The following is a 22,746-nucleotide window of genomic DNA, read 5'->3' on the forward strand; positions in this document are numbered from 1 at the left end:
CAATAAATAATTTATAAGATGATAAAAAAGATTTAATAATAGGTAAGTAGGTTTGTTTCCTGGCTCTTTTTGACCTTTTAGCCAAGTGATTATAGCTATCAGTTTAAGTGTTCAAAGACTGGAGTATATTTTTCAACTTGATAAACCATGTGAAACTGATGTTTGATTACTCTCTTTTCTTGAAAATTCTTTCTTCATCTACATTCCTGTTTTTTTTTTATTTCCTTCTGCCTACCAAACATCTCTACTTGGATATGCAATTGACATCTTAAAGTTAACATGGCCAAAGTAAAACCTGCTCCCCTATAGTCTTCCTTCTCTTGGTTTTTGATAGCTCTCTCCCATCAGTTGCTCAGGCCCAAAATTTTAGACTCATTTTTGACTCCTTTTTTAAATTTCACACTTCATATACCATTAAATAGCAAAGCCTGTTTGCTCTACTTTAAAGTAACATCCGGATTTAACAACTTCTTACTACTCATTGCTATCACCAAGCCATCTCCTCTCAGGATTATCATAATGACTTCTATCTGAACTTTCTGCTTCTCCTCTTGCCCTCTTATAAGTCTGTTTTCAACCCAACAGATAAAAATTATCTTATTACATCATAATTTAGATACTGTGTCTCCTCTGCTCAAAACCTAACAATATCTTTGCCTTTTATTGAGAGGAAAATGAAGTCTTTACAATAGTTCACCAGGCCCCATGCAGTTTAGATTCCTCTTTCTTTCATGTCTTCCTCTCCTATCACTCTCTCTCTAGCTTAGTCCATTCCATCTGCATTGGCCTCCTTGGCCCAGGCCCCACCCCCACCCAGAGATTTAAATCTGCAGAGTGAGAATTCTTGTGCATCTGCTTAATTTATGGAAAGTTCAAATCAAGCTGACGGTAATCTTAGCCTCTCGCCTACTGTGCTAATGGCTGGAGTCCATGTAGAGCTACAATTCTTTGTTTACAAACCTGTCTCTTTAATATGAAAATTGCCCAGGGAGAGGCTATGATTAAGGCTCTATCAATTATTGATATTTTAGATAACCAACGAATATGTTTCATCACTTGCTTTCCTAAGAGGTAGTTTTGACTGTAATCATTACAAAAACAATCATGAATCTCACTCTTTCACCTTGTGAGAAATACAGCCACCTGAAGCTTTTCAGAATGCTTCACAGTTGGTTGTTTCATCATTTAGCCCATCATTACCGTATGCCCCCATTTATGGATGAGCAAGATTAAATAACTTCTCTTGGTATTCTCCATCACCAGCTTTGATGATGAAGGAGCTCTGTCTGAGAGAAATAGGGCAACCTAGTAGGTGGAGTCACTCAAATATTTGATAGATGACCCAGAGGCACCATATAGCTCTTTCTTAGGAACAGGGTGAGTCAGATTTCTTAGGAACAGAGTGAGTCCTGCCCCAAGTCATTTTCTCTTCCAAGCATGGCAATCTTGAAACAATAGCTTGAAAAACAAGCCAAGGAGCTATATTTTTATTTAAAAAATTCCAACAATTTATTGAAAAAAAGAATAATGCTTTATACAAATTCCTATTACAACATCCCAAAATATCTACTGGGTTTGTTTCCAGGTACATTAGCAGAATACAAAACTATCAAAATTGACCAAATTCTGGTGTAACAATTCTGTTGGTCATTTTGGATTATAAACTTCTTTGAAGAGTTTAGCCAGTAGCAAACCACATGCATTTATACTTGCACATTGCTAGGATTTATATAGGTAGCAAAGGCTCTTTCAATTATACCTTCCAGAAGCATAGACTCAGGTCTGGAAGACAGTAAAACTTACTAGGTTCAAACCCTCATATGATGCAATCTTTTGGATAACTTTTGTGTGTAGTTTCACTATGAATTACCATTCCCAGTCTATTTTAGCAGTGAGAGCTACTAGCTAACAGCATCACCTCTGAAGGCATCACGTAACAGATATCCACTTTGAATACCCTTACAAGTCATTATAATTCAAAAAGTTTTCCATACTTTGCCAACACTTACACTTCTGTTTTACCCATTACATCTGCAGACTTGTCCTGGGTCAAGTCTACATTCCTAACAGGAGAAAAGCCTAGCCACAAAAACTATCAAGCCATTTTGATGGAAGAAACTGACTTCCTTAGAAACATCTTCATTTAGTAAGCTGAAATTCATTGTAGTGTGTCATCACTCGAGATATGGATTAAGGCAAGAAACCCATTCCTTAAAATGTCTCTCTCTTCAGTCATTTGAAAAGTAATCCCACACCTATGCACTTAAATTACTTAGTTCTTTACCCTATTAAAGTGCTCTTCACCTTACAAACCACATTTGCATATATTCTATCTCATGTCTATCCCTACAAAAACCCTGCGAGGTAGGCAGGTCAGGAGTTACAATCCCTTTTGGACAGGTGAAACCATGAATCTAGGCCAGCCAGGTGCCTTGCCCAAACTCAGACAGTAATTGATGTAGCACCAGGACTCAAGTCAGGTCTCCAGACACCAACAGCAACACCCTTGTCGTTACCTCATCTTGCTCAAGTAAAGTAGCATTTTCCACAGGCTGGAAAATTAAGAGCAATTCTGAAAATAGAACAGAGCACCAACAAGATGACTGGCACAGCTGAAAGAAAATAAATGGACTGGAGGAGAAAGGAAGGTACTGAACCTTGTGAAGGTGTGTGTGTAGGTTTGGTTCAATGAGTTCTAACAGCCAATAGAGCAAATAAAAACACTACTTAGACATATTTCATGTTGAAAGAATGAACATAATACCAACTAATTAATACAACAACTCCACCAGCTAGTTAAGTATCATTATCTCAATTTGACATATGGGAAAAGAAGAGACAGAATAAGTGACTGGCTTACAGCTACAGAGAGAATATTTGTCACCACATTATCACTACAGAAAATCTAGCACTTGATGCAGACTGACCACACCTCTCTGGGAAGACATAAACTATTGGGTTGGCCAGAAAGTTTGTTTAGTTTTTTCCATAAAATAAGACACATTTTTCATTTTCACCAATAACTTTATTGATTTAGATATTTTGAGTATGGTGGCTCTCTCCTAAGTGGTATAACATTGGTTGTTCTCAATTAATGTCTCAATTTGATAGCTATCAACTTCAACTGGTCTACTTGACCGTGGAGCATGGTCCAGTGGAAAATCTTTAGCACAAAACTTCACAAACCACTTTTGACACATTTTATCAGTCTGAGCACCTTTTCCACACACTGCATAGATCTTTTTTTATGCTTCAGTTGCATTTTTACCTTTCTTGAAATAATAAAGCATAATATGCTGAACTGTTATATATTTTCTTCAATATTCATCTTCAATATTCAATTTCTTCCATTTTCAATATTAAAATGGCTGTACAAAAATTCACCAATTTTGGTAATTTTTAAAATGCATGCTGATATGACAACTGTCATAATACAATCTAACAAAATTATTTTAAATGAAGTTAAAGACAACCAAGTGCTTCCAGAGCCAACTTACAGAAAAAACTGAATGAACTCTTTGGCCAACCCAATATATGATAATTACATGTGAGAAACCACATAGCTGAGGAGGGAAGGGAGAGAAAAAGGTAGTTTGGAGGGATACAACTATTCCTCCAAATAGGTAGCTTAAAAATTCAATCAATAAAATTGTGTTACAACACTTTGGAAAGCAGCACACAGCTGCTCAATAAGGCAAATATTTTGAAAGCAAACAGGGGTATTATAGGTCAGAGTACAGAGATGAGGTGGGAAGGTTAACAGAAATACATCATCTGGCCATGCTAAAAGATTTGCCCCCAAAGCTCTGAGTTATAAGAGATTCCTTTTGATTTTAGGAATTAAATAGTATGCTTAGGAAATGTGTTGTTAGATTTGAGTTCGACTCAACCTAATAAAAACAAAGACATGAAGAATGACTGATGACAAACCAAGTGTTATAAGATCACAGTAAAAAAGTAAAATAAAAAAGCACATATGAAGAACTGAGAGAACTTACACCTGCTTATAGGCTAGGTCTCATGTCAAAGACACTGAAAGCTGATGAAGCAAGTAAATGATATTTGACCTATAATATATGTGTACACATAGAAAGAAGAGATATAGCAAATAAACTACTTATTTAATCAAGATAGACTTAAATATACATATTTTTAGATGTGTTTTAAGTATGCTGGTACCAACATAATAAGAGATTTTACTATCTAATTTTTATAGAAAAACATGTCTATATACATATCTATAATTAAGGAACAGCCCTCCCACATCTGAGATGATGACTCAGTGGGAAGCAGTAATACAAATGAAAAAGTCTTTCCTCCTGTATTAAGGAAAGAAGATAAAATAAGTCATTTTTAGCAATGGGTATTTAAAAAAATATTTTTTTTATAATACCACAGTTCAGACTATGATAGTCCAAGTTTAAAGGTCTTAAAGTCAATAATAGTATTTCAGTGTCCATTTTCTGTTTGTTCCAGGGTCGTCTCCTTTTGCTTCTGGGTCACACGTAGTCTTTCCCACTGGAAGGTGCAGGTTTTGGATAGGGCCGCGGTGTTGGGTAAGAGGTTGTTTTTCGGGGACAGGAGCAACAAAGTAGGGCACCTCCCAGAAGGCAGAAGCAAGCCGCAGCCCAACCAGTGAAGAGAGCGGGACCAAATTCATACCTAAGAGGAAATGCATTTGCTTAATTAATGAAACACTGGAAACTTTTCTACTATAATTAGAAATCTCATTATATCTTTTCCCTGAAAATAATCCCCCAAGATCTCTGGGGGAAGTACTTTCAGTTTGTGATCACATACACAAGAATGTCTACATTGCAGTTGTTGACAATTTGCAATAGGAGATCAGGCAATACAACATGCAACATCAGCTTAATTACGCAAATATTTCCAAAGACTTTTCCCTGTGTAGGAGACTTGTAAAGCATGTTTATGTACTTTAGAAGTCAGGTTTAAACACTGATTCCTAAGCCAAACTTAACAAGTCATGCTATCACCAAGTAGCAACCATAGTCTATGAAGAAACTGCTAGATTGCTAGACCATTAGAATTTTTAGTTGATTCCAGGTATCTATGTACACTTAAATGTGAAATTGATGGTTTTGTAAAAAAGACTTCTAAGCAGCCCATAGAGTATTCTACATTAAGCTGATCTAAGTGGATGTATTAAGCCACACTCAGGGTGAGGACCTGTGACTGTGGACAATAAGAGTAGAGACGCCTAGACCTAGAGTTGTAAGGCCTGGGTTTAGATCCAGGTGCAAACTCTCAGCTGCTGCAGTTGTGTGCTACTACCTTCACTTCTCCACCTTGGTTTCTTCTTGTCTTAAAGCAGGATGACCCCATCTGCCTTGCTGGACTATTTCCGGGATCACCTTAGACAATGTAAATAATGTGTACGGTGCCAAGCAATTTATAAAATGCTCTCACATCTATTACTGGTAAAATTTTAGCTGATTCACTTCCAGCAGTTTCTGCCCCTACATTGTAAATCTTATGGGAAGGGCTCCAACACAATCATTGCAGTATCTGTTCTCCTGTATGTGGGTGATTGTATAAAAAGAATCACGCCTTATCTATCTAACCACTGGGGTTTCTCATCTATTCATCCTAGCACTCAACAAACAATAATTTGTTACATCTTAACATCCTGACTCTGAATGTAGTTATTAAGCTTTAAAGAAATGAACACAGTGAGACAAAGAGCCATGTCCCTGATCAAAGTATCAACCTGAGAGCCAACAGTCAGCCTTTGAACTTCCATAACTTGCAGTATTAGGAAAGTTGACCTTCGAAAAGTCAATTTTATAGTTGTGACGGAACAAAAAATTCCAAAGTAGTATCACAACTTACTTTTTCATAACTAAAACTTATTTTCATAAAGTGAAACTACTTAGAATGAAGTATTATTCATTAAGCCATGGAGTAGTACCATTTTTAATCATAAACTATGTTTTAGTTATAAATAATCACAATTAAGTGTTGTATCAGAATATACTTCCAGTACATTTCAAATATATTAACATCTTTATTAATATTTAAAAAAACAAGAGAAAATTTCCAGCACACAGTTGCAAAGTATAAAGGTTGGAACTTTTCTATTTTAAATACATTCGGTTATCAATAAAGGGCATTAAAATAAGTATCAGATTCAAAAACAAGTATCATATTAATATGAGTCCCAGGCTATTCAAATTATTTGTAAGTTTGACATAAAATTCTGGAAGGCAATTCTGGGAAGCTGTGGCACTCGCTAGCCTTTGCAGAGAACATGAAAAGGGTATTTTCTCAGAAAACAAACTATTTTACATATGAATAGAATTACCTGGCATTGACTGGGGTCATAGGGTCATAGAATTCTTGAACAATTCTATGGCCATACCATGCTGTGGCAACTAAAATAGCCAGACCTAGAGAAATCCAAAACAAAAGACTGTTAATCACTATGGAACACTGAGCATGAATACACAGCCCATTATATTTATACGAATTTTATAAAAATTAAATCTCATCAATAGTTCTGACAATTTTAATTTAGTCCATTTTAATTTAGGGAGATTAGAAGTTTAGGCATGATTTATTCCAAGTATTCTGTTAAGACTCACAAAAATATTAGGTCAGAGTTAGTCATAGTTTATACTATGTCATCCTATTCATTTATTGTTCAAGGTCACTGGCACAAATAATGTTTTTTTGTAAGCAATGCAGCAGATTTGTGTCATTTAAGATCATCAAAGATATTGTTATACATTAGTGTACTAAACTACTTTGGGTGAACCTGATATCATTATAGATTGGTCATTTGAAAAGGTAAGACAAAAGTCCTTCTACACTCTTCTTGACCAAAACTCAAAATTTAGATTTCTGTAGGATCAAAAGGAAAGTAAACAACTAAATAGCAGACACCTGGTCTCAGAATGGCCCAGACCACCCAAATCCCTACTGCTGCACTGGCCAGACCTGCCAAGCACTGCCTTGCGATTTGCTGAGGTGCCACATCAGATATATTTATTTATGCAGCATATTCTCAATTTTCCATGCATTTCATATTTTAGTAATGCCAAAGAAATGGCTTAGTCGAAATGACTCATGCCATCATTTGACAGAAGTATAAAATACCTTTTTTTAATCCAAAGAAATTAAATAACTTCCTTCTATAATATTTCTAAGAAACCAGCAATATAGGCAGAGCAAACCTTTCAATGTTCCAACCTCCTTTCCCTTGAAAAAAAGTGGTCCCAGCTAATTGCTTCTAATACTTGACAGAAAATACCAGTGCTCTTGGCTGCTCAGGTACACCATGGGATGCTCTGGAACTTTCAACCTTCACTCTCTAGGAAACCCCTTAAACTGAACCGGGAGTGAGGCAGACACTTAGAGGAGTTATAAAAAGGTGAGCAAAAGAAGTGTGCTATGCAGTAAATTTCTTCATGGCCTTTGAAGAATTTTGGGAATAAAGCACCATCCACATTTTTGTGGGGGGAGGGGTGGGAGCAGTGGCTAACTGGATAAACTGAAAGACTGATGACTTTAACTAAATCTTTAGCAAAGCCACAGGCGCTCTTCATTGTTGGTTAAATCCACATACGCTGGGCCAAATGCCCCTGGCCAGGGATTTTGTCAAAGAGAAAATGAGAAAGTATAATTCTAACACCGGTGTCACTTTCAAACACAATGAACTGCTATATATAATGTATTATTTTAAAAATAGGCTGTATATCTAAAATATTATTTGATACACACACATGCAATCCTATTTCAAATAAGCATCATTATACCAGTAAAATGGAGCTGCCATGTCTTTCTTGGCTTTCATTTTCTCAAAGGTCACACACATATCTAATTCACCAAACAACACTTCACTAAGGCGACAGATACATATTGGTGTTTTTAAGGCCTTTCTGTATTGCTTTTGGTATTAATTTATTTAACATCATTTCCTACCATTCCTCTACTCCTTTTGGCCTTTCTCTTCACTAATCTATGGATACATCCTGTTTATTTTGGAATCAGATGTGACCACCTGAAATCATGTTCTCATTTTTCTCTAATATTCCTAATCCCATCCATCCCTCACACATCTGTGTGACTCACACATTCTTTATGTTCTCTATCACTAGTCCCCTTCTTTGCCACATATTATCTGTGGGGACGCCACAGAAATTTCCTGTGCAATTAGAGTTGTTCCTTAGTGTTTGCTAGATAGGAGATATTTTTCTTCACTTGGCGAAACTGGTACTAATAAACGAGTTGGCACCTGAAACCTCAAAGAATAGACCTGTCTGCTGTGAGCACAGATCTTAAATTTTCATGCAGTTTCCCTTTGAGAGTATGAAAGTAAGCTGGACTTCAGGTTTCCATGTCTTCAGATTTTAAAAGGACTGAAATAAGTCAATTCAAGTGCAAGAAATCCAACATCATTGAAGGAAATGTAAAACTAGATCTCATGCCACACCTGAGATGGTTTAGAAAGAGGGGGGCCAGGGCCTCTCTTACCGGAAATAAGAAATATCACGCCCCCAATGACAGCCATCCGCATCTTCTGGACCTCATCGTCTTCCAGGCACTTCATACACTTCATGCCAATGGTGGCCACGAAGATGGCTATTAGTCCCAGCAGGATGCCAATCACCATCAAGGCTCGGGTTGCTTGCAGAGTGCCTGGCAGAAAATATTTTAGAGCAAGTAAGAATAATCACATCTAGCTCAAGAAGAAAAGAGTGGTAGGAGACCAAGTCTCTTTATATGTTGTGTGAAAAAAAGAAAATCAAACTAGGAGTCAAGAGACCCTAGTTCGCGTGATGCTTCCATAGGTAACCAACATAGTTTCTTCTCCAGAACAACAAACAACTGGCTGGATAACGAATAAGAAGCCCTTTGGCCCTAACATTTTATGTGCTCAACGTCAAATTCAAATTCCTCTGGAAAGAATAATTAATGCTCTGGTTGAATAGGTTTAACTGACCTAATACATCTTTAATCCTTACTAATGGAGTATTTTGATTCTGAACTACAATCACATGTATTATCCTTAATGTTAAACCATTTATAATTAAAATGGTTTGTAATATATCTTGGTAACAGTTAATAGCCTTATACCCCAGTCATCAAGCTTCAGAAAAAAAAAAAGGTGAATCTGGAAGGTAAGAATCTATGAGTTTCTCATAGATTTTCATGGCGGAATAACCAGCATTTTCATCTCCAGTGACTGGGGTGAGGATGGGGGATATGAATGCCACCTTGTTAGAACAAGACTAAACCTTTGCAATGATTCTCTAGAACATAATAGATTAATAGTCATAGATATCAGCAGTTTTAAGATTATTTCAACTGTCATGTTGTCAAAAAGCAGATAATAATTCAATGTAATATTTCTAAGGATTCCATCAATTTTCTAATTTCCTGTTATTGTCATTGCATACTATAACCAACGGCTAGGGCCAGTCCCAGAGATGATGCCGGCATGTTTCTTGAAGACTAAGAACATGGGGTGAGGGCGAGTGGTGGGGGAAAATGGAGACAACTGTCCTTGAACAATAATAAAAAAAGAGAAAAGAATACAAATGCAAATAAAAAAGCATGCACTATGAAAAAAAGAACATGATGCCATCATTGTGGTGTCAAAGGGCAGACTAAAGCAAATGGGCTGAGCTGACTGTGATTAATTCTAGGCTCATTTCCTCCTTCCCATGAAGATCATTATCTCATGGACGGTGCTAACATGTGAAAAGTATTTCTGTATATATAAATACTATTTACATTGTAACAAACCGTGCTAACTTCAGTAAGCTGCTTATTATTCTTTGGGACCATGTTTCTATTATGTGAAGTGTGAGTGATGGTATCTCTAACCAGAGGGTTGGAAGGACTGATTTCTTGATGCTCTTTAAGAGTGTGACATGATAAAAAAGGTTTTATATCACACTGTCTAATTTAGACCTAGGTTCAATCTTAGTATTTTCAGGGATTGAGAACTTAAGTTACCAGTCCTAATTAACACTAAGACATCTAAAACATCAAAATTTAATTTTTTAATATTTCCATCCCTGTCATAACCAATCCATGATAAAATCATAGGAACCTCTATCTGCAAAGTAGCAACATTTCTTTCCATTTTTTCTTTTTTTTCCTTTTTTTTCTTCTTTTTCCCCTGTATTTGAGAGATATTTTGGAAGCCAAGATACATTTTTACTTGATTTAATTAAAAGCAAACTAGAGACACTCCCCACCTCCACTCATATATCCAACTCCTTATAAGTACCTACCTACACACTTATCTCAATATTCCAGGGTGGTGTAAGAGCTGCTAAATCAAAACACGTGTTCCATGGAGCATGGGTTTACCAGGAACTGAAGGTGCTCGCAGGGTGGTATGAGGAGGAGAGTACCCAGGACTTTCTGTTAGGGTGTGTCCTTCTGACTTACCAACAGTTTTTGCACACAATCATTACTAAGAAGGAGAAGGATAATAGAATAACTAAGCTCCTATCCACAGCACAGATTTCAAATTCCACTCAGAAGGAAATCATTTCAAGCAAAGGAATAGTGGAAGAAGAAATGTTGAAAGTTATGAAGATGATTCATGTGCCCGGAGGAGAGGGTGACCTCTGGTCTATTTTCCTTGGACTGCCTTGGTTTTAAAACTACCTGTCTGGCATCCAGAGAAGACCCTCAATCCCCGGCCAACCAGGACAGCTGGTCACTCAACTGGGGGACTATAGGATGTGGAAAGTAAAATGAGGTGGGTTTAGCAAGGTGGACAGAAGGTATAAATCAGAGAGGGCTTTGCAAGCTAGAGTAAAGGGTTTGGAGTTTTGCCTAAGTGTAATCATAAGTCATTGGAGGGTGTTAAAGAGTGGGTGATCGGATTTTTATCCTCAGTATAGAGAGCACAATCAGTCAACATTCTTGCTGTGCTACAAATACACATAGCCTCCTGCATCTCTCAGCCACCTCCACTTTGTGTTCTCATAAATACTTACTTCCTGACTCTTTATTCATCAGTCCTGTTTCTTTCTCTGATCTCTCTCCAAGTTTTCTACTTTGCTGGAGTTGCAGGGCCTCACACCAAGCCCGACTTCCATAATAATCATTCTGGTGTGCACTGCATGGAACACAGCGGGCCACCAGCCCAGCAGGTCCGAGCACCTTGGTCACAAGGTGTCCTTCATGAGGAGGCTACCACCGGGGCTCAGTCTGGTGAGTCAGGTTTGCATGAAACCATCTGGGCAGGGAGCACACATGGGTGAACTACTTCAAAGATCCCTTTGCACTCACCTGGAATTAATTACCTGAGATTCATGATTTTCATTGCTAAGATTTGTCTCCTGTAAGTTCTCAAAGAAAAGACATTTGATTCATGCCATACCAGTTTTACTCTTCTGCTTCTTTTACACAGTTTCTGTGAGGGAAGAGCCAAAGCTTAATATGTTTTATTTCTTTACAAAATAATGTCTTGCTTAAATTTAAAACAAAACTATAGTTAGGAGTCATATAAACCCTATAAGGCAAAGAAATCATGTTTTGTTTTTTAAAAATCTGATAAAGTAATAGTTTTACTTTGCAGAGCAGTATCTTTTACATCTTTGGCACCCATTGACTTAGGACATTTCTTTGTACTTTACAAAACTAGGTGGGCATCAAACACAAACATCTTGTTTTGTCTCACTGGAGACATCTGCATTAATCCTTAACTATCGTGATGTGTATGGGGAAATGTACAAAGGAAAAAAGGCTGAATGAGAATCACAACAGCATAAAAACTCACTAGCTGGCCATATGTAACAATGGGTTAAAAATCAAAGTAAGCAGGTGTGTTAGGAGCTATGAGGGTTTTATGTGCAGATAGAATCTCAATTGTGCAGTTTAAAGCTGGAACAGGATGAATCCTTCAAATTAAGGTCCACACAAGTCTGTTAAGTCAGAGATCTAAAATATATAATCGTGAGCTCCTTGATGACGTGGGCAAGATATTTGTTCATATTTCCACCCAAAGCACTAAAAGTGTCACCTGACAAGCTACATAGGTTATATAATCTTTGCTTAATAAATTTAAATTACAATGTGTCTTTATCCCTTACAAATTCAAAATATTCTCTTGTGTTAAACTTAACCTTTGAAAAAAATGCTGAGAAAGGCCTCCCTAGAGAGCCTGAGGAGGCTGAAATCTTACTACATAAGGACAGACTTAAGTTAGAACTTTAAAAGCTAGTAATTCTAGAATTAGGGCTCAGGTTAGGTTTAGGGAGAAAAAAATCATACTTTTTGCTTAATCTGACCTATTTTTTAAATTTTCTAAATTTTTAAATTATACAATTAGTGGGCTTCCAAGAAAGTTTTTTTCCCTAGTGGAATGACGATCAGCAGGGCACAGAAATTGAAAAATGTTTAAAAGCTACAAAATATTACTTTGGATTAAAGAGGTATAGTATAGCCTTGGACTACAAACTCTGGGCTGGTCTGATTACATCAAATCTCAAAGCAATTATGTTTCTTTCCTAGCCCTTTAAATTCACAGATACCTATTTAATACTGTTATCACTGACTAAAGTTGTCTGCAGAGAAAATGGTTAGTAAACATTTGCGAAGCTACATTATTGTTTCTCATCATTATTCAGCAATACATGGAGAAGGCAGTCTTTTAATTATACTTAGCCAGACTGATCATCTTGAGATTAAAGACTCCCTAAGAAGTTCTTACTACTTGCAACCTGAAAGTATAATTTGAAAAAAATACTTACAAAGATCTCTCCTTACAAGACAAGAAATGAGTTAGAAGTTACTGATCTACTACAGTTAGGTTAATCAACATAAGCATTGGGAGACAAGCACAGACAAGTAAGTGGGATTTTTTTCTAAAGCTTTACTAAAGTCTTACTATATAAGTGGCAGATTTTTTTTTAAATACCTGACATTTTCATGCCCTTTACTAGCTATATTATTACATTATTACCCTGTGTACTATATATCATAAACAAAAAATGAAATACATCTGCATCATCACATTGTCCCTCTTTGTATCAGAAGTTGCTTAATAAGTAATAGACAGATCAATGAACTGAACACTAGGGCACTAGAACAAAAGTGCTCTCTTCTCCTCTGCAATTAAATGAGCTCATCACAGAACTATACTCCCATGGCCTTTTCACTGGTTTAAATCTTGCTTTTACTCAAGTTCAAAGTTTCTCAAGAGTCCTCACTGTTAGCATCTCCATTTTATTGATTCATGAGCTGGTGGCCACTGGGTGTGACCTCAGGACTCCAGCACAGTCAGAAACTGAAGTGATCTGGGATGAGGCAAGACTTAGCACTTTTTGGAATGTCCTTAGCAGTCAGTTTTTTCCTTCCTTCCTTCCTTCCTTCGCCTCATGATTTAATTTATGTTTCTATATTTCCTCTATGCCATGTACTCAACACTCCAAACAAGGAAACCTAAACTATGCCACTTGACTTTTTCCCTTCAATCACTGTAGTTAGTGACAAAGAATGTTGGTACTGCAAGAAATCAGCTTTAGCAGCTTATATATCATCTTAGCTGCATCCCTAGGAGCAAGACAGTTTATGTTTATGGAAGGGATGAAAGAATCATGGATTCACCTCCCCGTTCCCCCCACACAAACTCTGCCCTATTTTATAAGTGGGGAGACTATAGCCCAGAGAGACCAAGGGGCTCACCGTTTCACACATGACTCGTTAGCGCAACACCAGGGTCAGGATTAAGAACTTCTGATCTCAAGCCTGGATTTTTGTTTCGGCATCCGTCATTCCAGGGGTCAGAAGTAATTCCTGAAACATATCTGAACGCCAATGGTTCTGTGAATACCCTTGGTTCAGTAGGCATAATGCAGACTGGGGAAGTGTAAATGGTGCCCTCCTCACTGCCTATGCTTTAAAAGTCTGTCCAAGTTAGTGATTTTGCTCTTTGATTGAGCCTGACATCATGGTGAGAGTGCTGGGAAACCTCACTGAGAACCAATACTCATTAAGCACTCCTACACACATGTGGATTCATGCAAAGCAAGTTGAACAGGCTGGAGGAGCTTATAAACAAATTACAGAATCCCAAGGTTGGATGTGACTTACAGAGTCTAGTTGAACCTCCCATTTGTCTGGTGCTTGGATTTTCTCTAGAACATTCCTATGAAACGCTTACTTATTTTTCTGCTTATACACCTCCTACTGTGCGGCCTCCTGGGGAAGTCCAGTCTTTGGACAGCCCTAGCTATTCAAGTCAAGCAAGAAGAAACAATTAACTAAGCACATAAAACAGACACTAGCTTGCCGAAAGTTTGAAAATGGGATCACAGCCAGGCAAGATGTACAAAGCTTAATCCAGAAAAGTCTACTTTAATTGTACCTGCCACTCTCTTCTGTACATTCTAACTTTCAGCTGCAGGAGTCATCGGTGTAAATAAACATCACACACTTGGGATGGAACTGAAATGGTCTCAGCCAGTATAAACCCCAAAGCAAGTGCAACACTTGCTTCCCCAGGAAGTGTCTCAGCTACATTTTCATAAACTTCTTTGCAAGAACTACCAAAATAAAATAAAACTAAACCCTGCTATGTCTCATGTCCTATATTTCCTATATTGGTTTAAACACACTGTATCTCTTTCGACACTTACGGAATTATTCTAGTTATAGCTGACACTGTTTAGAGGAGGGGGACAAGGGATCCTAACACATCTAGCGCTACAACCTTGACGAATCCCTGTATCTCAACCCTGAGATGCCAAGTGGGCTCCATTGCCAAAGAGAACAAGGTTCAATTTTAGCAGACTTCTAGGCAAGCTTTTCAACTAAGAGCACTTCAAGGAATGCAATCTCTTACAAGGAAAATTACTTATATATACAGATAATCCTGTTAAAATGTAGAGGCGATGCAGAACTATACCAAAACCAGCCAATGAATCACCACCCTAGGTCTCTGCATCAGGTGGGTGTGAGCACCACTGCTGAGGTAGAGAAATGGACACAGGTTCTCTGGGCTCGATCCAAAGGCATCCTATGAGTCATTGGCAGGTTAGAGAGAATTCCTGTGAGTCAAAACTTCCTCTTCTGGGAACTGGATTTGAGAGAAAGGCCTCAGCCCCACCTTGGATCATCTCTGGCTTTAACCAAAATGAAAAGAAAAATCTGACATGGAAGATTTTGTAGATTTCATCAGGTAGAAATCTCCAAAATGTGTACTGGGGAGAGGAGGGAGACATTGTTTAATTCTTCCACCACAACTTCAAAAACTGTAACAGCTGTGGTAACTAAGAGTACATGAAATAAAGCAATTTAACCTTATCATAGGTAGGAATGGCCTGTTTGAGTATTTATAACATGAATCAATCTGAATCCATTGGTCATTTAAGGAAGTTAAAGGAACACCTATTTAAACATGTTGACAATAAACTATTTTGACCAGAAAAATCAGAGACCTTTCTAGAATTGTCTTTAGAACCTTCTCCATCTACCAATATCTCAACACGACACCCAAAATTTCTGACACCATTTCCTTACATGTATTTATCTTTCCATGGGGAGATTCAATGCTTATACAAAACAGCATACCTAATATAGATCACAACACTGCTCACCCTCAGCCCGTAAAGGGGCTGGTGGGCAAGCTTGTTTATCCAGCCAAAGACTAAGGGAGCTTTTCTTCAGGTTTGTTCATAGAAATAACAGGCGCATGTTACATGGCAACTAATGTAATATGTCAAAGAAGATACCCCAGCCATAAACTGTTATTACCTAGGTAAGTGGGAATTAAATGTGTTTCAGACAAGCCATTCAAAAGCTTTTATTTAAAAAAAATAAGAATGGGGAAAAAGCCATCCTGTCATTCTTCCCCCCACTATCCTTAGGAATGTTTCTCTCTACATAATCCTTTCTAACTTGACAGAAATAAGAAGCAAATCTCCATCACGCAGAAAATCAAGATGGAAACTTGGAGAGAAGATGCGCCCCCTCTCCCTGGCTTCCTCCCCAAGCTGACCTCTGCTGTCATCAGCTTGGTCTGCTTTCTGGCATTTTGCTTCAGTATCTTCACTCTTCCCTCCATATTACGATTGGAGTTATTAAAAACTTTCCTTTCTTATTGTTGTTTTCCCACCAACCACCATCCTTCACTTTCCAAACTAACATGACAAAATCTCACTCCTCTGAAGGCTCCTGACTTGAAAACTTTCAGAGGAATCTCCAGAGGTTTCTTCAGAAAGTCATGAAAAGGGGTGCAAGGGGCTCCTCCCCACTTACTGAATCTTAAATAGCAAAAGATTCAAACTCCAATGTGAGCAGAAGCATTAAGCTGGGGCATTCCTTGTAAGAATGTGACTTTTTCTATGAAAAGTCATAGTAAAGATAGATTAGAATGAAAAATTATCAAAGATTTTGAGATTACCTATTTAACTTTATGAACTTGAGAAGCTACTAGGCTACAAAGTTTCTAAGGCACACCATTTTCTTGTCCAAACCCTACCATTCTTCAATACACATAGAATCTTAGAACACACAGGAGAGGCCTAACAACTGAAGTTCAAGTTTGGCTTTCGCTCTCAACCTCCACACTGCTCACTTGAATTTAAGATGCAAGCACACCCAGAGGAGCGGAAAAAAGTGTTACCCAGGGAACTAGAGGCAAAACTAGAGCTTAGTCCTGGATCCCCCTTTCCCCAAACCACAGTTCTCTCTACTTCTCGACAGCGCACAGGATCAGAAGACTTGTTCAACTGAGGACTGATAACCATGTAATCACATAACAGAATCAGCTCAGAGCCACTACCCCTAAACGGAGCCACTAGGGTGGCGGGGGTTAGAGACTTGGGTCACAGCTGTTGGGGAGGGGAATACACTCACTGTGCAGATTCAGCAAGGAGTCGAAAACTTTGCACTGGATCTGCCCGGTACTCTGTGACACGCAGGACATCCACAGCCCCTCATAGATGGACTGGGCCGTCACGATGTTGTCGCCCGCATGGGAGTGAATCTTCCACTGGGGCATCGCTGTGCTGGCAATAGCTCCCATCCATCCCAGGAAGGCCAGGATGAAGCCCAGGAGTTGCAGTCCCGCGTTGGCCATGGTTCACTCAGGCGACCCAGCTGGCTCAGGGGTGGCAGGTGCAGCAGGCGGAGTTTGCAGAGGCTCACTCGGAGCTCCCAAGGGTAGCAGAGCCACGAGGAGTAAGTTATTACGGGAGGCCCGGATCCCTGCACTGCCGCTGGAGAGGCTCTAGGTCTGGGACCGGTTCCGAGTCCTGGTCCGGGCTGACGCTGGAGTCCGGGTGCAAGAAGCTTCCGCTGAGCTCAGGCTCTGGGACTGAGACGCCAATCTGCTGGGCGCCGCAATTTAAAGCAGCTCCGCCCTGCGCCCAAGCCTGGCCACTGCGCAGCGCCCCCTGGCGGTTTCAGTGAGGCTCTCTGGGGAAGCTGGAGGCAGCGCGCGGCCAGCGAAGGCCACCTGGCCGTGGGGCCACAATGTGGGGATAACTTGGGTGGGATTACATACGCAGACTGCTCCCGTGCTCGCTCCCTCGCATTTCTCCCCTCGCACATTTTTCTCTAGTTAGCCAGCGGTTTGAGGTTCTCCATTCATGCAATCTTTATTTGCCCCCAAACACTATGTATGAGTAAACACTAAAAATACAAAAGATGAGAATATAGAGCCCTCATGAGACCCACAGTTTCATTTTCAACTTTCCCACTGTCTTATTAAAAGGCATCTCCTATCTATCTCCACTCCCCTCCCTCCCCTCCCTCACATGGCTCTTCCTTTTGTTCAGCTTCCTCCCCTACTCCTTTCTTCCCTCTGCCCAGGCCTTCTCTTCAGGGGCACTCCTAGAATCACGTACAGGTATTTCTGCAAGGACAGTTAGAAATCGTTATACTTTATAGAATAGGAAACTGAGGCACAGAAAGGAAACATGCTTTCCACATAACATCAAATTAGTAGCACATACAGTGCTTGGTTGCCAGCCCACCCTGCTTTCTACTACATCTCAACTTGAGGGAAAGACACGAAATATATGTCCTTTAATCTAGTATCATAGCTGAGAAAATGCAGTCTACCTTCCCCCACCCTCCCACACATGCCAGCCTCTTCCCCACAGCCGTGTGCCTTAGAGCAGCGATTCGTTACAGGAGGGACCGGGACAGTGCTCCCTGCCCCTAGATACGTGATTCATTAATGAATTATCAGATGCGATTCATTAAAGGCCAGAGCATCTAAAAAGTATTTCCCTAGTAGAAAGAGGACTGGGCTTGGGAAGTCTGAGCTCTGGCTCCGGGGGTTTGCAGTGACTGGCTATGGCCACCCCCTGAGGTTTTACTCCAGTTAAGCCTCTTTTTTTTTTTTTTTTTTCTCAGTGGGTCTGTAAAGCTTCCTTCTCTGTACTTAAGTGGTATTGTGGTTTGGTCTGGAATAATTAAAATGTTTTCCCAACTGTTTTCTGTGTGTGGTATGAGTGTAGTGGGAGGAGAAGCTTCTATGGTTTTATGAAAAACAGAAGTGCTTTGGAGGCAGAAATAAACATGGTAAGGAGAAAATGTGATATAGTCCTGTATTTACAATGGGAGCTGCCAGCTTGTGACCAGGAGGGAATAGTAAAGAAGTTCAGGGTGTAAATAAGAAGAATGAGAAAACTCTGCCACTTGGGGGATGTTGATAATGTGGGAAGATGTGCAGAGCCAGAGATTACATAAGAATTTATGTGTCTTCTGCTGAATTTTGCTGTGATCCTAACTAAAACTTCCCTTAAAGAAAGTCAAACTCTATAAATAAAAGTGATAAAGCAAAAACCCAAACTCCACCACCTTCACTTCCACCGGGTGATCTCCAGATAACATCTGAAGGTTTAAATCCGAAAGAGGGGTCAGCAGAGGGATCTGGGCACTGGCAAGGAAGAGGATAACACTTGAGCTGGATGAAGGGATTCACTTAGGGCACGGGTGGCAAACACAAGGCCTGTGGACCAAATCTGGCCTTCCACCTTGTTTTATTTGCCTAGCACCTTGTTTCTACATGGCAGCAGCATGGAGTTCTCGCTTAACTGTTAAGGAGTAGTTACATTTACACAGTCCTAATATTACATTCGGCCCTTTGAAGGCCACTGTGAGGCTGATATGGCCCCCAGTGAAAATGAGTTTGACACTCCTGATTTAGGGGTAAGCAAGAGTGAAACCAGTGAGTGCTGTCCTTCTGAAAACCTCCCAGACCCTCAGGGAGGCTCTGAGTTAGCTCAGTAGGGCAAGGTGCATCCAGGTTGAGTCCCCTGGGTCTACGTCAGGAATGCTTTTTAGGTCCATAGGTCCCCCATGGATGTTCTGCTGGCGCTTGTGGGTATGGGTGAAAAACGATCAGTCATGCTTGATTTATTTATTCCCTAGGATCACTGTGCAGGATCAGAGGAGTTTCTCAGAACTTGCTGTCTGACTAGACCACTATCCTGTGAATCATATAATCTTACCTTTTTTGTTACAGTCAATTCAAAATTAAAAGTATTTTTAAAAAATGTGTTCTTTGTTGTTCAGATTGGATTCATGAAAACAGGATCTCCGTTTAATAAATATACTTGTGCACAGGCCCTTTTAATCTACATTAAGATCTGTGTCCATCAACACACAATTGTCAGGGAATCAGAGGGACAGATTCTGTGGTGAGGCTGAGTGTTTTTGTTTTTTTATTCCAAGCCTCTCTGAGGTTGATTACCTCATTGCCCACAACCATGTCTGTGAGGCTGTGGTGGATGCTGTTTACCTGCTGTGACCCATGCCCATCTCTGGCATCCCTAATCCTGTCTAGTTGTCTGTGTTTTCCTACGAGCAGATAGGTGAGAGAATGGCTCAGCATAAATCTATCAACTAAAGAGGAAAAACAACTTACAAACATTGGCCTTTCATATATGAAGCATGAACAATAGAGGCAGCCCTGTGACTGAGAAGTTTCTAGAAAGGCTGAATATGGTACGGCAAAAGTCTTGTGGGATAGGGAATCTGCTGTGCACCCTCAGACAAATTATCTCCTTTCTCTTTCTCAGTTTTCTTATTCTTAACAGTTAGAAATTGACTTCTAAAAGGTCAGCCCAGTCTAAAGCTTTATGACTCTAAGTAATAATAGATGACACCTGTGGGTATAACATGCTGTCCTCATCAAGTGATGAACTAAGACTTTTATATGCACTATCTCACAAGGGGCAAACACAAGGCCCTTGGGCCGAATCCAGCCCTCTACCTTGTTTTGCCCGGCCCGGCACCTTGTTTGTACCTGGCAGCAGCGCTGAGCTCGCACTTAACTGTTAGGGAGTAGTTACATTTATACAGTCCTAAAATTACATTTGGCCCTTTGAAGGCCACTGCAAGGCTGATGTAGCCCCAGTGAGAATGAGTTTGACACCCCTGCACTGTCTCCTCTGTGAAGATGACAGAGACACAGAGAGGTCAGATCACTTACCCAGGGTCATATTTGGTAACTGGAAGCACTGGTGTTCCAAACTGCACTCTTTGACCCTGGCCCATGCCTTTAAGCCCTGCCCTACAGTAGTTCCCCGTGTGAGCCAAATTGATGGAGGACTGTTGACTTTCAGGGTTTAGCCATCCTTATCATGTGTTTCTACCTCCAGAGAGCAGAGAGATATTCCACCCAGTGACTGACCTTCTGCTCCTTCCTGTCACTTCTCAGTTTCTGCTGCTTCCCAGGAAGATTCTATCCCAGGAGGGCCCAGAACCCTGTGGGGTGGCATTGCTGTGGAGGAGGGAAGTATGGCAGAGAACAGCACATGGCCCACTGGTGTACCCCGTGTCCGTGTGTGACTGGGGCTTGGGCTCAGCCATGATCATGAGAACCAGGAATAAGTAGAAGAGACACGAAAGTACAAGAAATTGTAGACAAGAAAGTACAGGTGAGACTCGGGGTGATAGATGAGAGTGTAGATAAAAGACAAACAAACACAAACAAAAAACCACCCCTCACATACAATCCCAAGAATCAGCAGGGCAGATTCTAAGATATGGTTAAAGATAACAGTGAGAAAGTCTTCGAGATATAAATTTTTCACTTAGTGACAATGCCTATTAACATTGACTTTTCAGGTGTTAAAAGCCAAATAGATGGACACATTTCTTAGTAAAAAATATGTAATCTGTCATGTAATTATTTAAGGTTTGAAAGAGGGATGAAAGTACAAAGGTGAAAATTTAACATGTACTTTAGTATTAGAAGATACATCTAGTATTAGAGGATAGTGAGGTATGAGTAGTTATAAGTAAAAACTTTTTGAACCCTAGTTCTATCACTTACTAGTAGAATAATGTTGGAAAATTTGTAAATGTACTTGTGCCTTAGATTTTTCCTCTTTCAGGTGAGTAAAACTCTACCTCATACTCCTGTGGTCATTAAGCAAGTTGATAGCTGTGCATTACTTAGAATAATAGTTGCCAGCCACATGCAAACATGAAATGATAGTTATTGTTTCAAGCACAACAGATGCATTTAGTTTGCTAACCCTTTCATATCTAAATGATGCATTTGTTCAGACTCTTGCCTTGATTTTATTAGAATCTCAATGTTATATCAAATCATGGTGACAGAATTGGCAGTGTTTCTAGCACGCAGGTACAATTTTGTGTTTGGAAACCAAAAAGGCAGCAATGAGAGGGGTGGAGGCTATAGAAGAGACTTCTAGGCCCCTTCTCCAGTTCCCAGACAGGCATCCCCTCCGAGTCCTGAGCAGTTTCCATGGCTGGGATTAAAGGCTCCTTCTGAGAAGGGGTGGACCAAGAACTTAGGAAGGATGGAGATATGGTACCAAATGATTCTGCCTGCAAATCAGTGACGCTCTTTAGAGAGTTGGGGGGAAGATTTTTATAAAGTGTCTGCCTTATTATCACATGGATTTTATAAATGCCCCTTAGATACTCCCCTCAACTCCTAGCCCAGCAGATCTACCACTTTAGAAACAAAGGGGGGGGGAATAGTGGAATTTCAACCATGAAAATATACTTTTTAAGTTACAAAAATATACTTTGAAACAAGCTGGTGAAAGACTGTTTTCTTACTTTATATCTTTGCTTGTGTTCTCTTTGGGGAAAGGTTTCCTTTTAATCATTAGGAAGCTAGAAACATCCCACTAATTCGATTCTTAAGAATCAAAGTCAATTTACTAAGATAGTTCATATTTAATCTACTTAATGTAACACTAACTATTCTAGTCAGCATTCTCCAGAGAAACAAAGACAATAGGAGATTAGATAGATGGATAGATAGATAGATAGATAGATAGATAGATCTCTGCATTAGATATAGTAGTATATGGGGAGAAGGGAAAGAGAGAGAGAAAGAGAGAGAGAGAGAGAAATTTCAAGGAATTGGCTCATGCAACAGTGGGAGCTGCCAAGTCTAAAATTTGTAGATCAGGTCAATAGGCTAGGCTCAGTGAGAGTTAATGTTGCTGTCTTGAGTCACAAATCTTGCAGTTTTAAGGAGAATTTACTTTTTCCTCACTGGCAGAAACTTTAGTCTTTGTTCTTAAGGCCTTCAACTGATGGGATGGGGCCCATCCACTTTGTAGAGGGTAATCTGCTTAATCAAAGTCTACTGATATCCTCACAGCAACACCTAGACTGGCCCCTGAGCAAACAACTGGCCACAGTAGCCTAGCCATGTGGAGACATAAAATTAATCATCACACTGACTGATACATTCTGATCATTTAGAGTCTAAGGGCTTTATTCATGCAAACTCACTTAAGTCTCAAAAAAGCC

General features: G+C 39.6%; 1 protein-coding gene across 1 annotated transcript; it reads right to left on the reverse strand.

The window, feature by feature from the left end:
- Positions 1 to 1,484: 1,484 nt before the first annotated feature.
- On the reverse strand, positions 1,485 to 17,312 carry CLDN1 (claudin 1). The gene is made up of 4 exons (XM_045851331.1): positions 16,849 to 17,312; positions 8,497 to 8,661; positions 6,326 to 6,410; positions 1,485 to 4,662 (listed from the first exon to the last, which is right to left on the reverse strand). Exons 1-4 carry the CDS (start codon positions 17,069 to 17,071, stop codon positions 4,500 to 4,502), a joined length of 636 nt encoding a protein of 211 aa, XP_045707287.1. The 5' UTR covers positions 17,072 to 17,312; the 3' UTR covers positions 1,485 to 4,499.
- Positions 17,313 to 22,746: the final 5,434 nt, after the last annotated feature.

This window comes from Phyllostomus hastatus, unplaced genomic scaffold (genome assembly GCF_019186645.2).
Source record: "Phyllostomus hastatus isolate PE091 unplaced genomic scaffold, TTU_PhHast_1.1 phas_contig_86, whole genome shotgun sequence".
NCBI lineage: Eukaryota > Metazoa > Chordata > Mammalia > Chiroptera > Phyllostomidae > Phyllostomus > Phyllostomus hastatus.